Below are 21,609 nucleotides of genomic sequence, written 5' to 3'. Positions count from 1 at the left end.
AGTCAGGAGAAGCACAGACTGCAGATGTGTGGTACAGATGCATCTGCCTCTTATAATTTTAAAATTCTCCACAATGTTGCCAATTTAAATCCTTAATACATTCTGTAGAATTTCTGGGGGCTCCTGGGTGCTTCAGTGAGTTAAGCGGGGATCGAGGGTTCTGGGATCAAGTCCCACTTTGGGCTCCTTGCTCAACAGTGAGCCTACTTCTCCCTGTTTGTGCTCTCTGTCTCTCTGTCAAATAAATAAATAAAATCTTAAAAAAAAAAAAAAGGAGATTCTGAATGAATCCAAAGACAAAGGACATTAGCTCCTCTCAGTTGACTGGAGGACTTTCCTCCAGCATCCAGCAGCCATCCCATAGGGATTCCCACTCATGATACAAATAATTTAGGTGCTGCTCCATCAGGGGAAACATAGAAGAATCAGCCACTTAGCATGCTGAGCACTTTGAATTTAGGCAAGTTAACTCCAGAGAAAACCAAGACACAAAATACAATCCACCATCTCCAGGGTGACACCTGAAGGAGCAAGACCACTCAAATTAGCACATTCATACACAAATAAAACCCCATAGGTAGTGCTGGGCATCTCAACCCACTAGGATGGAAAATAAACCATCACAATGGGGAAAAAAGTAATGGAGAAAGGCCTTCCAACAATCTGGTGAGATTGATGTTTAACACACATACATTACATAGTTTCAAGTCTCTAAGTAAACAGAAAATTATACTAATGATCTTAATGCTGAGGTGGTTTAAATGAGGACCCCTTGAAATAATTAGTGTACTTATGCATCATCATCCAGAGAGCCAACTATTAAGCTAAACAAATCAAGTGTGATACCTATTTTGACTACTACTTAGGACCTTTTAAAGGAGACACTGAGAGAATAGGAACCATGCAGGAAACAAATAATGGACTTTCTGAAATAGTGACAAAAACAGAGCTAAGACATGTCAAGTACGGTACAAGTACTTCGCACTGCTGCACCTTCTTTTTATACTTTAAATAGGATGCCAGGAAATGAGGCATTAAAATTAAATCCTCTGCCAGGGAACAAGAATACTTGTCCCCTCTAAGGTCCTTCTAGTTGGACTAAGAATCAAATTAACATGAGACAGATTACCAGGAGAAAATCAAATTAAGTATGTGTAAATACAGGGAATCCATATAGACACAGAAATTCAAAAGACTGTCAGGCAAGATGAGGTACAAATGTCAACCTGAACTAAGGAAAAGAGAGTAGGGGCCTGGAGCTTCACAGGAAGGGAAAACACTTCACAGGGCAGTAAGAAGAGCAGATATTTGTGCTTACAGATGAGTCACTGAGGTAAACTGTCTCACTGTTAATAACTCTTATTCTTGGAAAGACCCCCCCATTTTAGATTCTTCTCTGTGGTTAAGGGGGGAGGGAATGTTTTCCTGAGTCTGCAGGTTTTTAAGTGCCTTCAACTTAAATTATCCAATGGCCAAACTGGCACATTGGGTTGGGGATAAAGAAGGGGCGAAGAGGCTGTCCTTAACCCCTTCAGTTCCCCCATATGAAACTTCCTTGGGACTTTCACGTATTAAAAGTTGACCTGGTAGATTGCTTCATGTCACTGATCCAGGACTTTCCTCCAGACAATAGGTCAGTAAAAGTCAAAATCATTTCAGGAGGCAATGATGCAGGTCTATGTTTCAAAGTTAGCCCAGGGGTTCAAGTAAGGTTATTAAATGAGACATTGATATGGAAACAAATGAACTCTACTTAATGATTAGATCAAATGTTAAGCCAGGTTCTGATTTCTTTTTTTTTAAGATTTTATTTCTTTATTAGAGAGAGAGAGAGAGAGAGCATGAGCAGGGGGAGGGGCAGAGGGAGAGGGAGGGGCAGAAGAAAGAGAAGCAGACGCCCTGCTGAGCAGGGAGCCTAGGGCGGTGCCGGGCTCGATCCCAGGGCTCTGAGATCGTGACCTGTGCTGAAGGCAGACACTTAACCAACTGAGTCACCCAAGCACCCTGCCAGATTCTGATTTCTAAGGGTAGCCAGTTGAACAGACTTCTAGCTGATACATTGGAAGTATCTTTGGATAGAGTGAGGGTGAGTAGGGGCAAACTGACAGATGTTCCTTGTTTATTTTTCAAATGCATCTGGTAATACTTTCAGTGGACCATAGAGACACAATACTGTCTATACATGACCTATTATGACGATTTCTTTACATTAAGATATTTATATTAAGTTCGCAGAGCTACAGGAAAAAAGGCAATTTTAGTTCTAAAATGATTCCAAGTAGGAAAGGTGGGAGAAATACCAAAATGTTAGGGGCACCTGGGTGGCACAGTCCATTAAGCATCAGACTCTTGGTTTTAGCTCAGGTCATGATCTCAGGGTTGTGAGCTCGAGCCCCGCATCAGGCTCCGTGCTCATCACGGAGTCTGCTTGGGATTCTCTCTCTCCCTCTCCCTTTGTCCCTTGCCCCACCCAACCCTCTCTAAAATAAATAAATCTTTAAAAAAAATCAAAATGTTAGTTTGGGGACTTAAATCCGGCATTGGAGGAGTCTAGAAGAAATCAGGATGTAGGCCAGTTGATGATGAATAGTATTAAAATCTAATAACTATAAACATGTGTTACTGAGACACATTTTTCTCTATAGTCATCTCCATTTTTACCAAAGATAGCCAAACTAACACTGATTTGATTGCAAAGGAAGCCTAACAAAAACACTTGTCCTGGGGGCACCTGGGTGGCTCAGTGGGTTAAGTGGTTGCTTTTGGCTCAGGCCATGATCTCATAGTCCTGGGTTAGAGCCCTGCATCAGGCTCCCTATAGGGTGGAAAGCCTGCTTTTCCCTCTGCCCCTCACCCCTCCCCTGTGCTCATTCTGTCTCTCTCGCTCTCCCTCTCTCAAATAAATAAAACCATAAAAAAAAAAAAAAAAAAAAACCTTGTCCTGATTATTTACATAAATGCAGGAAGAATAGAGTTTGACCTATCAAATCTTTAAAAATGGCTTTTCTGGAACTTTTCATAAGGAATCTCAAGAGTGAACACTCAATAGCCTCTCCACACCAGGAGCCATGCCATAAACTTGCCACCAGACTTTGCCTACAATAACAACAGATCTGGGTAAATTCCTCTCTTCATGAAGACCCCTAACTATCCATGGGTTCCTGCACCTCTTAGGAAATTACCTTCTTTGCTCTCCTGGTAAGGCTGCTGGGAACTCCGTAAACAAGGTGTCAGGTTGATATTTCCAAGGGGGCTTTATTGGCCCCATAGAGTCAATGTTAGTCCCTTATAGCTGTCAGCATATCTGAGTCTATGCAGCTCTTCCTCAGCTATGACATTCTAGTCAGAGCCTTGGTTATATAACCAGTGTTTTCAATTGTGTCTCCTCCCAATGAAAACAGATTCTTATTGAAATTGAAATTGCAAATACATATATTGGCTAAAATATAATAGTTACTCTGACTTTCCGGATTCTGGAATAATCAGGTAGGGAGAAAAGATAAATATTTCAATTTGTTTACAAAGGTATATTTTATGCCCTGGTGCAAGTCAGTTAGGAGAAAAGTCTACTTGGGGCGCCTGGGTGGCTTGGATGGTTGAGCATCTGCCTTCAGCTCAGGTCATGATCTCGGGGTCCTGAGATCAAGTCTGGCATCAGGCTCCCTGCTCAGTGGGGAGCCTGCTTCTCCCTCTCCATCTGCCCCTCCCCCTGCTTGTACTTTTTCTCGCTCTCAAATGAATAAATAAAATCTTTTAAAAAAAAGTTTTCTTAAATCTGTAAAAAACAAAACATTTAAAAAGATTTTTTTCAATTCCAGTTAGTTATTAATATACAATGTACTATTAGTTCCAGATGTACAATAGTGACTCAACAATTCCCTGCAACACCCAGTGCTCAAAACAAATGCACTCCTTGATGCCCATCATTTATTTCACCCATCCCCCAACCGACCTCCACTCTGGTAACCATCAGTTTCTTCTCTATACTTAAGGGTCTGTTTCATGATTTGCCTGTCTTCTATTTTTCTCTTGGCTTGTTTCTTATATTCCACATATGAGTGAAAATATATGGTGTTTCTCTTTGACTTCTTTCGCTTAGCATAATACTCTCCAGCTCCATCCATGTCATTGCAAACGGCAAGATTAAATTCCTTTTTATGGCGGAGCAATATTCCATTACCCCACCCACCCACACATACACGCAATGTCTTCTTCCTTCATTGATCAGGGAATACTTGGGCCTGAATGTCTGAACAGAAATGCTCACCGCCACCGACTGCTGAACCGCTCCTCCAAGAAATCCGTGGCACAGAGCCAGAGAATGGGGCCATACCCATTATGGGGCTGACTGACGGGAAGAAAGTCCTGCAGAGCAGTGCATCAACTTGCACGCAATGCCCCCATCCACGGTGGATCTAAACTTGCCTGGGCTTACACACCTGGGGTACCAGCGCTCGGGGCTCCCACAGCACAGGCCTTGCTGAGCCTGCCTAGGCCACTGTCTGAAAGGCTTCTTCATCTCTAAAACCTACTTTACCATGGGGTATTTTTTTTTTTTAAGGATTTTATTTATTTGAGAGAGAGTGAGAGCATGAGGGGGGGAGGGTCAGAGGGAGAAGCAGACGACTCCCCGCCGAGCAGGGAGCCCGATGCGGGACTCGATCCCGGGACCCCAGGATCATGACCTGAGCCGAAGGCAGTCGCTTAACAGACTGAGCCCCCCAGGCACCCCTACCATGGGATATTTTTTTTAAAAGACTTTTAATTAATTTATCAGAGAGAGAGAGCACAAGCAGGGGAAGCGGCAGGCAGAGCAGGCAGAGGGAGAAGCAGGCTCCCCGCTGAGAGAAGAGCTCAATGCGGGACTAGATCCCAGGACCCTGGGATCAGGACCTGAGCTGAAGGCAGACGCTTGACTGAGCCAAAGGCGTCCCTACCATGTGATATTTTAAAGCTACGCCCAAATGATTACATCATCCAATATCCTTCCTCCATCAATTACCACTGATCTAGAACTGGGCAAACACAGTCATCGTCATCATCCAAAAGAATCTGGTCCTCAGTAACATAGGAATTCAATTAAATCATGAAAACACAGAAGCCCCCTACACTTCAGAAACCCACATTTGCCAATTCCTTATCCCCATTACATGTATTCATCAGATGACACCACCAAACGCTGTGTGTGCCTTTGCAGTGGCTAGGGGGAAACACCTCTGTCTGGTTCCCTCTCCGCATTGGAAAGAGTTCTTCACATTTTTTTTTTTTAAGATTTTATTTATTTGAGAGAAAGAGAGACTGCATATGTGGGGGGAGACAGGCCAAGAGAGAGAAGCAGACTCCTTGCTGAGCAGGGAGTCCGACGTGGGGTTCAATCCCAGGACCCTGGGATCATGACCTGAGCCGGAGGCAGACGCTTAACCAACTGAGCCGCCCAGGCGCCCCTCACATTTTCTTTTAATAGATCTTATCTTTCTCTCTAAGGATGGTGCCATCATTGTGTTTTACAACCCAGTGTTAAATGTCTGAATACCCATTGGCCTTCCATTTCTCTAATCTCAATTCAGTGTTTACTTAGGAAACTCTAGCCACAGCACAAGCGAAGAAGAATGTTTGTGATGCCTAAATAGCTGGAAACAACACTGAGGATAGAACTGGAGATCTGGAGATAACTAGGAAAATAAGTAGAAGTTATTTTTCTAAATCCAAGGAGTCAGTTGTGCAACCCAGGAAAGGTATCCTCTCTCCATATGCAGAATTCATGCCAATTCTTCATCGTCTGTATTTTCTACCTCTTACTTGAGGCTATAGTATCACTCCTATTGGAATGTTTCTCCTACTTATAGGGTACCTATTACACACCAAGCATTAGTAAGAGTGTATGCTTACTTCATAGAAAAATCAAAACAACACCCCCACGTATGAAGTGGGGCACATACCTTTATTTGGGGCCATGGTGCAGTGCTTTAACATCCCAAGACTAAGTCCAGATTGAGTCATTCAAACTAAAACAGGTTTAGGTAAGCTCTGTGGGGGTCTGTCTTCTCTAAAGGACACATGAGGGAAAGTCAAGGTAGTCAGGGGACATGTTTGCTCATGAGGGTGGACTGGGGATGTGAACAGAACTTACAGTAACTTGTGACTCTGCAGAGTGTTGTCTAGAGAACACACTAGTGAGAAGGGCAGGTGTCAGTTCAAGGCCCCCGCAAAAGTACTGCCTACACAAAATGTATCCCAAGTAGCATTATTATGGAGTACTTGTCAATAAGACCCCCATATAATCTGTAATATGTCCATGATAATATCCCACTATTTCCTAAGAGGAGAAAATGATACAATAGATAAACTAGGGTAAAAATAATCACACATTATTTAAACTTTAAGGACAATGAAAAAATGGATGACTAGGTATATTATTCAACTCCATTACCAAATATGTGATAGATTCCATCAGTTACCTACAACCTTTAGATAGGTTAACATTGGTGGTAGGATAACACTTCATTCATTACTCATCCATGGTAATATATTAAAAATCAATTATTGTTTTATTAAGATCACACATGAACTAAGTTATGAATTTCAAATGCACTCTGATCCTTATTCAAAATACAGAATCCAAATGTTAAAAAGCACTCATATGCGGATATAATGATGTGGAAGTAGTGATTTCCATGATTTTCAGGCATGAGGTCATTCTTAAAAAATTGGTATATAATTTGTGTATATATAATTATATACCATTTTAGGGAAGAATTAGCTATCCTCTTTCTAATGTCTGTGAAGATTTCTTCATTTCAACCACATCAACTGACATTCTCTACTTGTAACAATAGCTATTATAAGGATACATCAGTATTTTACTGGACTGCCACCTCTTTTTCCTCAATAATCAGATGGTAAAATATTTTATTTATAATATCCAGGAAGTTCTTTAGCTTTAATAAAAGAAGAATGTTGTTCTGAACACCTCTTTCATGATAACTGACATTAATGTTATAACCGCAAACAGCATCTCCATTTAGATTTTCTTCATATATCGTATATTATATTGTCCTTCTTCTTCCATGGACAATGAGATATGCGAGTCCCAACAAATGAAGGGCATCTCATATCTTTGATACAGCAACAATCAGCCACATACTTTCACACACCCACTAGGAATAAATGAATTTCATGAAATGATTTGAGAGTACAAATACATTAATATTTGCTAGTCACAAATCCCAGAGAGGATCAATGAAAAAAAAAGCACATATTGAAATTAATTATACTTATGTAAAAATCCATCCACTTAAACCTTTGAAGCATAATAGCACATACACTAAGTGTTTAACTTTATATTATTCCTTATAAGGAATATTTTTAGGTAACATCTGAATAGATTAATTCCCATACTGCCTTCTACTTGATTTCTGTGATATTGACATTTGATGTTCACTTACATACATTTCTAAATATTTACATCTTTCAAGTTACTTTCATTTATGTACTCTCTGGTGTTTGCTACAGTGAATATTTAAAATGAAGGTCTTTCCTCATTCATTATGTTTCTAGGGTTTGAATCTAGGATGTATTTTGGGATACTGAGTATAGACTGAATTCCAGTTAAAGGCACTGCAACTTTGTCTGCATTTTACAGTTTCTATCCTGTATGATAACTAAGATGTTGAGCAATTTGTGAATTCCAGCTGGAGGCTTGCGACACTCCTTATATTGTAATCTTTCTCCTCAGTGTATGTGCTGCCGACGCGAGCACTCTTTCTCCTCAGTATAAACTCTGAGATACAGAAAAGGGTTGAGCAGTTTAAAAGTTTCCCATGTTCTTTACATTTCTAACTTTTTCCCCAGTATGAATTCTGTGATGTTCAATGAGGCTGGACCTCTTATTAAAGGCAAGGCCAAATTCTTTGTATTTGCAAAATCCACTCCAGCATACATTCTCTGATCAGGAAGCAGGGTTTAACGTTGCTTAAAGGCCTTGTCACATTCTTAACAACTTTATGGTTCCTCTCCACTATGAATTCTCTGATGTGGAGTAAGGGGTGAGTAGTCTTTAAATGTTTTCTCACATTCTTTTTTACATTTGTAATGTTTGTTCCACTATGAATTCTGTGGTAATGAGTAAAGGTTGAACAGTGATTAAAGGCCTTCCCACATTCTTTACTTAGGTAAGGTTTCCATCATCAAGTATGAGTTCTGTGATGTTGACGCAAGTGTGAGTGCTGGATAAAGGCATGGCCACATTCCTTACATATGTAAGGTCTCTCTCCAGTATGAATTCTGTGATGTCGAGTCAGGTGTGAGTGCCGGTTAAAGGCTTTGCCACATTCTTTGCATACAAAAGGTCTCTCTCCAGTATGAATTCTGTGATGTTCAGTAAGCTTTGAGTGTTGGTTAAAGGCCTTGCCACATTCTTTACATTGGTAAGGTCTCTCTCCAGTATGAATTCTGTGATGTCGAATAAGGTACGAGTGCCGGTTAAAGGCCTTGCCACATTCTTTACATATGTAAGGTTTCTCTCCAGTATGAATTCTGTGATGTTGAGTGAGGTTTGAATGCAGGTTAAAGGCCTTTCCACATTCTTTACATATGTAAGGTTTTTCACCACTGTGGATTCTGTGATGTTGAGTAAGGCTTGAGTGATGGTTAAAGGCCTGGCCACATTCTTTACATTTGTATGGTTTCTCTCCAGTATGAATTCTGTGATGCTGAGTAAGGTTTGAGTGCTGGTTAAAGGACTTGCCACATTCTTCACATTGGTAAGGTTTCTCTCCAGTATGAATTCTTTGATGTCGAGTAAGCATTGAGAGCTGGTTAAAGGCCTTTCCACATTCTTTACATTGGTAAGGTTTCTCTCTAGTAGGCATTGGTTGATGTTGAGATAGTGTTGAGTGCCAGTCAAAGGCTTTGCCACATTCTTCACAAATGTAAGTTTTCTGTCCAGTAGCGGCTGTGTTATGTATGTTTAGTCCTGATGCTTGGCTAAACACGTTCCCAGGTTTATTACATCTGTATGAGTTTTTTTCCATGTGAATTCTCTGATAATCACCAACATTGGAGGACTGGTTAACAGATTTCCCATATTCGTTATATTTATAAGGATTCTCTCCCAAAGGGATACTCTTATATATAATAAGGTTGGAGCTTTGATAAAAGACTTCCTCAAATTTATCAAAATTAAAATGGTTCTCTGGAAAATGAGTCCTCACAGGTTTATAAACATTTGAACGCTGGTTAAATTTTTTTGCAGATTCGCTACATTGAGCAATTCTGTTTTCATTGAATATGTTCTGGTAATTTTGTAGAGTCAACTCCTTGGTGAAGGACCTCTCAAATGGATCCCACATAGCACTTTGTTCTTCATTTTTAAATCTCTGATTTTCAGAAATATTTGACTCAAATGTCAATCCAATCCTACTTTCAAAATGGTTCAAATAATTATTTTCAGCATGAACTAGATAACTTTCCAGATTTTCCAACTTTTCGTTCTCCAGGTATGTATGTTTGACCATTTGATTTAAGCCCTTGCTTACAGAAACAAACTGCTTTGCAGAAGAAGCAGGATTAAGAAGGGATGTTTTCCAAAGTGTTTTATATCCTTCATCATTTTGGGTAGTGAGATTCATATTATGGACAGTTGTCTCAGTTTGGATATGTCCTTCATGATATCTTTCATGCCCTTCACTCTCCCCATCATTTTTCCAGTCTATCATTAAGTGTAAATTGTCAAGGGCACTATGTTTATATCTACCCACTGCCACGTTTTGGAAAGAAGCTTCTATGCACAGCTTTGGCAGGAAATTCTGGGTGCCATGTGAAGATACAGCTGAAAGATATTGAATAAGAGAAAAGTAAAATCATTCCACTTACTATTCTCAGATGAATATAATGAAAACGTCTAATATGGAAAAATAAAATCAATCAGAGAACTTCCGCAAGATGGCCGAGAAGGAATCATCAGGACTTCATTCCTCCAGGGACACATAAACTTGCAGACATATACCCGTAACATAGCCTAACATACAGTTCTGTAATATTGTCATGCTGGAGCACACATCACTTTCCTATACCTAAAAAATCAGGAAAAGTACCAATTGAGCCTAAAATTAGCAGCAGGAACTAAATTTAAACTTAAAATACAAGTAAGATAAGATATAGCAAAAACAGAAAAATATCAACAATAGGAAGAGTTGGTTTTCAGAAAAGAGCAAAAGCACTGACATACTTTTAACTAAATCAAGTAAGAATGAAAGAGAGAAGACCAACTAAAATCAGAAGTGAAGTGAAAGCAGACACAGTATAACCGATACCATAGAAATAAAAAAATTATAAGAGGTGATGATGGATAATTATATGCCCAGAGATAGATAACCAAACAAGGTGTATAAATTTTTAAAAAAACGTACAACCTAAAAAAAAAAAAAAAAAAAAAAAAGTACAACCTACCTGACTCCATCATGAATTTAAAACAAAACAAAACAAAAACCCTGATCTATCACTACTGAGTAGATTGAAAAAGACGAAAAAAAAAAAAGCCCGACAAAGAAGAAGTCCTGTGCCAGATGAATTCACTGGATAATTCAAAGAAATATTTAATGAGAAAGTACTTCAAATCCCTCCAGCATTTCCAAGAGGTGAAGAGAAGGGAAATTATCAAACACTCTGTGACACCAGCATTACCATGTTAACAAAGCCAAGGAAGATACTGTAAGCAAAGAAAACTACAAATTGCTAAATTAAAGAATAGCCATGTAAATGCCACAATAAAAGGAAGCAGACTGAATCAAAAGCACATTTTACTATTTTACAACATAATCAAGTGAGAATTCTTCCTGGAATTCAAGTGTGTTTCAATATGCCGAAATCTATAAACTTAAGATTGCACATTAATAGAATGAAGATCAAACATGACATCATATTAATTCATGTAGAACAAGAATGTGAGCATACGGGACACCATTTCATGATTAAAAATACTCAATAGTAGGAATAGAAAGAAACTAACCCCCACCTAATAAAGGCCATATATGTACAAAAAGCAGATATCTAACATATTTGATAGTAAAAGACTGAAAACTCTATAATCAGAAACAAGGTAATAAAGAGACTTCCTCACTTCCAATCAACATAGTACTAGATATTCTAGTCAAAACAATTAGGCAAGAAAAAATACATAAAAGGAATCCAACTGAAAAGAGAAAGAAAACTATCTCTGTTCACAGATGACATGATCAATAGAAAACCCTAAAGAGGGGCACCTAGGTGGCTCAGTTGTTAAGCGTCTGCCTTTGGCTCAAGTCATGGTCCCGGGGTCCTGGGACTGAGCCCTGCATCGGGCTCCATGCTACGCGGGAAGCCTGCTTCTCCCTCTCCCACTCCTCCTGCTTGTGTTCCCTCTCTCGCTGTGTCTCTCTCTGTCAAATAAATAAATAAAATCTTAAAGAAAAAAAAAGAAAACCCTATAGAATCCTTATTTTCATTTTTATGCTATTTCATTTTTTTATCACTTATATTGTTTATTTCTGCCAATTTTCCCTAGTAGACATTCCATTTTTTAATTTTCTTATGCTTAAATGCTTAAGAAAAAAGGTTCAGGGGTGCCTGGGTGGCTCAGTTGTTAAGCGTCTGCCTTCGGCTCAGGTCATGATCCCAGGGTCCTGGGATCGAGCCCCGCATCGGGCTCCCTGCTCAGCGGGCAGCCTGCTTCTCCCTCTCCCACTCCCCCTGCTTGTGTTCCCTCTCTCGCTGTGTCTCTCTCTGTCAAATAAATAAATAAATAAATAAATAAATAAATAAATAAAGGTTCAAATAAGCAACTTAATATTATACCACCACGAACTAGAAAAGAAGAAACATCACTGATATTTAGATGAGGAAGGAAATAACAAAGAAAAATCAGAAATAAACAAAATACAGATCAGAATAAATAATAACATAACATTGAAAGTAATGCAGTCTCTAGCAAAATCCAAATGCCAATTTTGGCAGAAAGAACAAAACCCCTCCTAACATTCATATGGATGTCACAGGATAACACATACCCAGAACAATCTTGAAAATGAAGAGTTCATTGGTGGCACCTCAGTTCCTGATTTAAAACATATTACAAAGACACAGTTAACAAAATAATGAACTATAAAGATAGGGATAGACTAATGGAAGAGCGTGTTAATGTGTATGACAATTAACTGAAGATCTTGTTAAAATTCATATTCTGATTTGGATTTCTAGGTTGGGTCTGAGTTTCCATATTCCCCACAAGCTAGCAAGTGATGCCAACATCTTAGTTCAAGAGCCACAATATTAAATTAAAAAAAAAATAAAGGAAATCATGAATGATTTTGAACTTAGAGAATATTGTAGAAATTACAACTTCTAACATCAAGAACAGAAACAATTCTTCTTGAACACATACTATCCACTACATAACATTCTAACATTTTTTCAAAAATTCACCCACGAATCCACACTAACCTATGTAAAGAGTAGAATTGTTCTTCATCTTTCAAAAAAATATCTTGGCAAAACTTCAGTAATAGTAGAGCCTGAGTTTTACCCAGATTGTCTGACGTTGAATTCGTGTAAGAGGAACAGAGACCAGTAAACAGAGGCACCTCTAAAAGAAGGTTCACAGTAGGCTGCAAAGTGACAATGGGAATGCAAACATCATTAAATCACAGAACATATCAACTAAAAGAGGTAAGGATAAAACATAACACAGAAAAAATTACAAATAAAAATAAAAAGAATAAAAATGATAGATCAGAATTTTTTTTATTGTCCTTGAATCTAAGAAATGTCTTCAGGGGCATAAAACTTACAAATCTATTTGTGGATGAAGGGTTTTGTGTCTTGCAAACACACCACAGAGACAAACACACAATGATAGAAATGAAATACCTATTGTTTTGGAGTCTCTTATAGTATTGAAAGTTTTTGCTCATTTACCTTTGTGCCAAGGTATATTTTACAATTCTAGGGCAGTGGAACATAGATGATGCATGCTTTCCTTCCACAGAGCAACAGAGAAATGCTAAGGAAGAGTTGGTCTCAGGAGAGAGACTTCATTTTGAAAGCAGACTACAAAGTGAAACAGAAGGGAGTTTCCAGATTAAATGAGATGATTTATGTACGTCTTTCAGTAAATCCTCCCAAGGTATGTGATGATAACTGAGAAAAATTATTAATCTTATAGTGGAGGAATGTGACATACAGGACAGCGGAAATGAAGTGCATGAACCTGTAATGGGTCACACTGGTGTCAGGTGCCTAAGGTTCTTCAAAGGAAACATAACAAGTGCTATGAAATAAATGTCTAAAACAACAACTAAGTAAATCATACTCTAAATGGAAACCTGAAAACATCCATTTTATTCAAATATCAAGTCACATATAGGACCCAGACACTGTAATCTGGAATAGTATATGTAAACTATGTCTTTCGTGTGTGATCACAGGCTTTCACAGGCTCCTCTCTGCATTTTGATCAGCTCAATCACAGAGGCTTTTCCAGAGACCCAGACATGGGAGATTAACCAATGTACAAGAATCGTGGAACTCTCATCTCCTGTAGGTACCCTGCCCTCACTTCATAACGTCCTCGAGGGTTCCTCAAACACTGTGGGATTTCTCCACTGGAACACAGATGAACTGGGAGTTTTGATACAAGTCCTAGTCCTCATGTTGACCGATGTCCTCTCCAATTTTTGTCTCCAAGGATGATGTTCTTCTATTCTAACCTGCGAGGGCCCATAGCAAGATACATCTGTGTACAAACATGAATGATCTAGGGGCGCCTGGGTGCTTAACTTGGTTAAGAGACTGACTTCAGCTCAGGTCCTGAACTCAGGGTCCTGGAATTGAGCACCCGGTGAAACCCCATGTGGAACCCCGCATAGGGCTCTGGGCTCAGCAGGGAGTCTGCTTGTAACTCTGCACCTCCCCCTGCTCTCTCTCTAATAAATAAATAAACCTTTAAGACAAACAAACAAACAAACAAACACAAAGTTATTGATCTAGTCAAGTGGAAGAAGAATAGGCAAAGTTCATTTAACACCAGGGCTGAATCTATGGCTCCCTTACCTCATTTATCTCTCAGGTTTAGCCAAAGAGTGATAAAAATGATTCCTTTCTAGGTGGTGGAGAAAAAGGAGGCACACCTCACATGGGAACCAAGAGACTGAATCAAGGCTGCATGGAATCCAGCTTCAGTTCAATGAAGAGCACTAAATATACTTAAAACAAAAACAAAAAATACTTCTGTAATCTGAAGCACACTAGCAGTTCCGGGCAGTCAAACCTTGAGAATGTATGCTCTACAGAAAATTCCAGGTCTGCATCAGAGAAGATGAACAAAGAGTCCCTCAACGTAGGGAAGAGGACCAAAGAGGTGGGCCTGGAGTCCTTCCCTCCCTTCACTTTTCATTCAACCTAATGTCACTCCTGCAGGGTGAACAGGATCCGCCACTCCTCCCTGGGGCTCCTTTTATTTCTCCTTCTTCCAGTCGCCATGCCAAACATATTCTTGGAAATAGCTCCCACTTTGACAAGTAATACAGGAACAATCTGCTTCTGGGGCAACAGTGGATTTCTTAGCATGGACCGCACAGATTCCATAGTCTTTAAAAATACCACGTTTTCCCTATACTTTTACTAATGCCCGCTGCTTCAGGGTACAGAATCTCTTCTGTTTTCCATGCGAGCCTCCTCCTAAAAATTGACTTTGCCTAAAATCAACACAGCCAGGAAAATCAGTTGCCCTTTCCAATATCCCCAAAAGAATTCACTTATACAGAAAAGCCTTCATGAGACATGTGGCCGTTATTAAATACATGTTAATGGTTGAGAAATGAGAGAGAGCATCTTGTGGGAAAAACAATCTAAGAAGCTCTAACAAAAATTACTGTTCTTCCATTTACCTCCCGGGTTGCTCAGCCTGTGGGGACTCTAGGCTTTCCCATGTCCTCCTATTTACTTCTCCAACCTGCTACACACACTCTCCTCCACAATTTACATTTTATCCATTGTGTTATTTATAAATTTGCATTCCTAAATCGAAATCCTACCATGAATACCTAGGATGAGCTTCATCTGGAGAGTAGATTAGCTTTCTTTACATGCAAGTTCTGAAGAAAGTAGTTGAACCAATAAATACATACATACATACATACATACATACATACATACATAAATAAATGTATATCTGTATTTCTTTCTTTTGAATAAAGTCCATCAACAACCCTGAGAACTATAAAAATTCCATGACTACACACATTCCGTAATGTAACTAGTTGGACTCTAACAATTTTCCAGTGCGGCAGAAGACAGGAGACTCCTAGATCAAAGTCCAAGCATCTTATGGCTCATGACACAGCAAACATCATCAACATTTTGATCACACTAATTTTACTTGCCAGCCTCCCACCCACACTTCCTACAGGTAGATGCTGCACATGCAGTGGGTTTGTGTCATATCTGTGAGACTCTGAGCATAGGAAACCCCAATATCTGAGAGGAACATCTAGCATATCTGTCCAAACTTTTATCATGAAAAGAGACATATTTTCTTGTACAATAAACAAACCTGTCCTCTACCCAAAAGTCAGATACTGTCACTATAGTCCAAAGCCTTTTTATACACAAGCATCAATGGAATGACAATTAGAATAAAAATTTTCAGTGCCTCCATCCGTAACACATGGAGAAACTTAAAACCATAGAGAATCATCTCCCAACAATATCTACCAGTCACTTTGACCCAGGCATAGCTCTTGCCTAATTTTCCCATATGTACACCACCTCATTAAACATTCATTAATCTGGGCGCCTGGGTGGCTCAGTTGGTTAAGCGACTGCCTTCGGCTCAGGTCATGATCCTGGAGTCCCGGGATCGGGTCCCGCATCGGGCTCCCTGCTCGGCGGGGAGTCTGCCTCTCCCTCTGACCCTCCCCCTCTCCTGCTCTCTGTCTCTCATTCTCTCTAAATAAATAAATAAATAAAATCTTTAAAAAAAAAAAAAAAACATTCATTAATCTGACACAGGATCTGGGATCACATCTATTCAGTTTGCATCAAGAAACGTTTTCCAAGGCTATGATCAGCAAGAAACATGCAGAAGAATCAGGTGAGCTGTATTCACTCCTGCAATGTCACCATGTGTCTTGCATTCAACCAGGTGAAGAAATCCGAATACCCCTGAGGGTCTACCTTAAATTCCTATAGTGAGCTTTCTAAGGGACATAGGTAAATAAACACTAAACGGTGTGAAAGCGTACACCTTACAGGTACGAGAGGTATGTACAGGATGAGAGGATATTGTACTCCTCACCCAGGCAAAGTACATAATGGATACACTGGAATCATGGATTATTACAGTAAAAGGACTGAAAAATGGAAAACAGGGCACAGGACTGGGGCAGAGGTGTTTATCAACCATTATTGGGGGAATATTAAAGCACAGGCCTAAAAGATGAGCGAGATGGTGTAAAGTAAAACAGAGGTGGTCACAAGGAAAAAAATACTTTGGGTGGCCCTGAACATAGGTGAAGATCTGGAGGAAACCATCCTATGAATACACTTCACCTACTATGTGTGCCTCTACTGGATGAAAATCGAGGAACCTCTGATCCAGATCATGAGCTCACAGCATGATTTCAAGGAATAAAAATGCTGTACACACCAAATGTATGACTTTCTTCTGCTATTCACGACAGGATCCAAAATTCATTCTCCTGTACGCTGTTTCACTGCCTATTTGGCAGTGACAGAAGAAAATGAAAAATTCAATGTACCTGGAAGCTTCTACGTTAAGCTCCTTCTAACGAGCAGCTAATCTTAATGGTCTGGAAGACACCCAAGACACACATTGTACCGCAGTGAACACACCCCTTGGCCACTCCGTAAACATACCAAGTAAGTGTGTATCTGGAACCACGGCAGAAATACTTCCACCCAAAATCTGGCACTGTGGGTGGGACTCCTTTAGAGACAATGACCAATGAGTTCACTATACTCCTGTGCCTGGCCATAAAACCTGTAGAACTTTACCTCCAGTGAAGTAAGGAGAGAGATAATGGTAAACCAGCTATCAGGTTGCCAAGATTCCAGCTATAATCTATAACAAGTAAATTTTTGCTACGGACAAGCCTCTGGAGGCCATTCTGCTATGGGAAATAGGAAGAATCATTCATCAGAGCAAAGAGGTGCATGACATCAAAACTGACATTGTGGGGCACCTGGGTGGCTCAGTCGTTAAGCGTCTGCCTTCGGCTCAGGTCATGATCCCAAAGTCCTGGGACAGAGCCCCACATCGGGCTCCCTGCTCAGCGGGAAGCCTGCTTCTCCCTCTCCCACTCCCCCCACTTGTGTCCCCTCTCTCGCAGTCTCTCTCTGTCAAAAAATAAAATAAAAAATCTTTAAAAAAAAAAAAACTGACATTGTGTGTATGGTCCTGGGAGATGGCTAAACATCACTAGAGACAGGAAAAGATGGAGACAGATCACAGGAGCAGGCTGCTCCAAGATTGTGGTGATGTTAATGCATGTGAAGAGTTGTGCAAGCAAATGAAAAGAAAGCACAATAGAACATTTTCAGAATACATGTCAATTTGTTCTCAAATTGGATGGGAAAAAAGAAAAAAGAATATAAAACTTCAATTTACTACACAAACCATGCAACATACTGATTTTTCATAGATTTCTGATTGAAATTGTAAAGATAATGATTTTTTTTTAGAAAAACACAAAGGATTCTATCTCTGTGGTCTTGGTATGAGAGAAGATTTCTAAAAATGAGAAAAATCACTAACCATTAAGGGTGAAATGAAAAATTGGATTACATTAAAATTAAGAACTCAGGGCACCTGGGGGCTCAGTCAGTTAAGCGTCCAACTCTTGATTTCAGCTTGGGTCATGAGATAGAGCCCCGCATCCAGATCCAGGCTCGGCTGGAGTCTGCTTGTGATTCTCTCCCTTTCCCTTGGCCCCTCCCCCTGTGCACGCACTCTTTCTCTCTCAAATAAATAAATAAATCTTAAAAAAATATAAGAACTTCTCTGAATCACAATCTCTAAAGATAAAAATACAGGTAGAGTAAGAAAGAAGACAAAGGACTCATTCTCAGTATATATATATATATAACTACAAAGCCTAAAGAAAAAGATATCACAACAATTGGGGTCCCTGGGTGGCATGGTCCCTTAAGTGTGGGACTCTTGGTTTTGGCTCAGGTCGTGATCTCAGGCTCATGAGATCGAGCCCCACGTCAGGCTCCGTGCTCAGTGTAGAGTCTTCTTCAGATTCTCTCTCCCTCTGTCCCTCCCGCTTTGTCTCTCTCCGTCTAAAAAATAAATAACTCTTAAAAAAAAAAATCACGACAGTAAAAAGGTACAACTAACTAGACACTTCGAAAAGGAGACTATCCAAAGGTTAACCTAATTCCATACTAACAGGAAACAAGAACAACAACAAAAAAGCAAATAAAACCACCACTTGGTAACATCACATAGCAACCAGAAGCTGATTGTGAAAATGACATAAACTACCAAGTCTCAGAAAATCTGTGGATAAACCAGAAACCCATACACTGCTGGTGTGTGTGAAGATTGGTACAAAATTTTTGCAAAGTGTTTGGTAGTATCTCTAAAAGGTGAACATATCTAAACATATTTACCAACAATGCACTCCCACATATATGGGCAGCAGATATTTGTACATGTTTCACTAAAAGACAAATTACCAATTTTACATGCCAGTACTGTTCATGATAGTCCTACACTGAGAACCATCCCCCTGTCCAGTAACAGTAGAATGATGCAGTCATTTGATATTCACAGTGGAATTGGATAGATCCATTCTAATGAATGATGCAGGAATACAGATAAATTCAAACAATAGACGGAAAGAAAAAAAGCCAAATACAAAAGAGCTCCTGTTGCCCAAACTTTTATATTAAGTACAAATATGGGGACAGCAATCTCTTGCCTTACATGTTAAAAGAGTGCTGAGCTTTGGGGAAAGTTACTGAAGAGCTCAAAGGGAATTTTAGAGGACAAATCATATTCTGTTTCTTGATCTCAGTGGCTTATAGAGATGTAATCAGTTTGTGTAATTCCCCTGAGCTGTTTACTTACGATTTCCACATATTTACTTTAAAAAAAACACACACCATCAAAAAACAGGTAAGTAAATAGATAAGTATCACAATGTACATATACTGACAAGTTGAAATTAAAAGAATGTAATTTCACACTGTGACTATATTTAAAAAGCCTTTTTTTCTAAAGCGTGCTTTCATTTCTAGCTAAAGCAATATAGTCCTGAGTATACAAAGTTCACAGAAAAAGAATGAAATGTATAATTATTTTCTTAAAATACACACAGGACAACATAGCAAACAAATAATGAAAAAATAGGGTGTAAGGATAAGCATAAAAAACTTGGTAAATAAAAACCCCACTATCTTCATTAGAATATTAAACATAAATAAACCAAATGTTCCTGGTAACACTAAACTTTGCTTGAATATATTCCACTGGAATTTTCCTAAAGCCATAACGAACACAGGAGGAAAGAACTGGAAAAAAGAAACAAATAAAAACACCCCATATAGTGGTAACCAACCAAACAACTGGCATGGCAATATAAATATCATATATTAAAATCCTCAAAACTAACGGGGTTTGTCACTGTAATTCATAGTGTTATTTTTCAATATCTAAATATACAGCATTTCAATATTCAAATTGGAAGATAACATAATCTATATTTATGTGTGTGCATATTTATACACACACACATATATAAAAATATAGACATATAAATACATGTATATAGGGAAAAATTTATTTTTAGCTCATGAGAGATTAACATAATCATCACAAAGGGTTGACATCACCAGGATGGTGAAACAGAGCCTCCTGGGTGGCTCAGTCAGGTAAGTGTCTAAACTTTGATTTCAGCGCAAGTCATGATCTCAGGGTTGTGAGATCGAGCCCCATATCCAGTTCCATGGTAGGCATGGAGCCTGCTTGGGATTCTCTCTCTCTCCCTTTGCCTCTCCCACATGTCTCTCACCTTCTCTTAAAAAAAAAGATGCTCAAATACGTAGTTGCCACATCAGTACTTCTCATAATAAGCTCAAGTACCAACTATTCACATAAAACATCACCGGATAAATCTCAGTACTGAGGCGTGAGGCTGAAACACCCCCTGGACCACAGAGATCAACAAGCACAGCATTAGAAGGGTTAAGAGGTTAATTTAGGTTAATTAAGGGTTAATTTCACATTGACCACAATGCACCTACTTCCCCAGCCTCCACCCCTGGCCTCAGGCCAGCACAGTTCCCTACCATGACTCACCACCTGGAACTATTAATTCCTCCACCAAGAAAAAGAGGGTGGTGGGCATCCAGCATTCTCCAAATGGCAAGCTGCTTCCTGGGAGGCCCACCTACGTCTGGCCTCATGGGGATTCCTGGAGGAATCTGTGGTGCTGGACCACTGGGGATCACAGAGGCATGGAAAGGTGGGTAGGGCTTACAGCAACCAGTGCTCAGATCTTAAAACACTGACAGACCAGACTGCAGTCCACCTTGCAGCGACACCCAATCAGAGATCACAGTGACTGCCCACTTGCAGAACAGAGATGAACCCACCTGGTTAAGGAAATTTGTCAGCAGCTGGGCCTGACTTGGGTCTCCAGCCAACAGGGTGAACTAGAGCATGGAGGACATTCTTGGGCTCTATCTGAGCAAGTATGCAAATTGGAAGTCACTTCCCACTGCTGAGCATAGCCTCTAGTCACCCCCACCCCCCCAGCAATCCTGGGCAACCGCAGAGCCTACGTCACATGCCTACGGGAGAGAGCGCCAAGCCAGCAGCATTGCCCAAGTGTTGAGCATAACCTCTCTCTGCATGAGCAGGGAGCTTGAACAGTGACCTGGGGCAGTCTCAGAGCCTAGCCTATTGTACTGCCCAGCAACAGAGAATGGCCTTCAGTCCTGCCAAATGTTTGAGCATAATCCATGGTCCCACCTGATTAGGGACTTGCAAGTATTGGCTGGGAAAACACTCAGGAGCCCACAGCTCCCAATGCACACACGTCTGCCCTCTGTGAACATAAGAAGAAGGATTCCAAGAAAAATCTGGACCAGAGGAATCTTTCCAATTTTCAAACGCACACAGGCTATTTGGTTCTATTCCAAGGTTCAATATTTACATTCCAACAGAGAGGATTCAGCATGAAACGTGACTTCTGGGCTACCTTTCTCATGAAAAATAAATTCAAAAATATTTACTGAAGTCTCACACATTCCTTTGCATAGTACGTACCATGTATGTCCCATGGTTATTAATGCTTTATCTATTTTAATGTATTTAATGTTCTTGGTTCTATGTATTACTGCTAATATTATTCTCCTCTTATTGACAAAAATAGTTAAGTTAAAAGAAGGTATAGTGATCATTTCAATATTGGTAGAGTCAGGGTTTGAACCTGGACACCCTACACATGAACATGAGGCACGCAGGTCAAATGCCCTTCCAGAAGGTGACCTGTGCTTGGATTCTCTTTCCTCTTGTTCCCCGGGAAGTCTTTATACACATCG

The 21,609-nt window shown here is 39.8% G+C and overlaps 1 protein-coding gene across 4 annotated transcripts in view; it reads right to left on the bottom strand.

The window, feature by feature from the left end:
• LOC116622203 (putative protein ZNF720) overlaps positions 1-21,609 on the bottom strand; it is a 132,976-nt gene that overhangs the window by 26,002 nt on the left and 85,365 nt on the right. The window contains exons 6-7 of one of the 4 annotated variants that reach the window (XM_032388471.1): positions 12,045-12,091; positions 9,689-9,829 (exon numbers count right to left, since the gene is read on the bottom strand). The exons of 1 other annotated variant lie outside the window; for it this stretch is intronic. In XM_032388471.1, coding sequence (XP_032244362.1) covers positions 9,782-9,829; positions 12,045-12,091 — 95 coding nt within the window. In that variant the 3' untranslated portion in view covers positions 9,689-9,781. Of the gene's footprint in view, positions 1-5,481; positions 9,830-12,044; positions 12,092-14,085; positions 14,238-21,609 lie in introns of those variants that run through there. 2 more of the 4 variants (XM_032388470.1, XM_032388472.1) reach the window with 2 other exon arrangements.

This window comes from Phoca vitulina, unplaced genomic scaffold (assembly GCF_004348235.1).
Source record: "Phoca vitulina isolate PV1807 unplaced genomic scaffold, GSC_HSeal_1.0 scaffold52, whole genome shotgun sequence".
Taxonomy (NCBI): Eukaryota; Metazoa; Chordata; class Mammalia; order Carnivora; family Phocidae; genus Phoca; species Phoca vitulina.
This window is presented reverse-complemented; position numbering and strand designations above follow the sequence as displayed.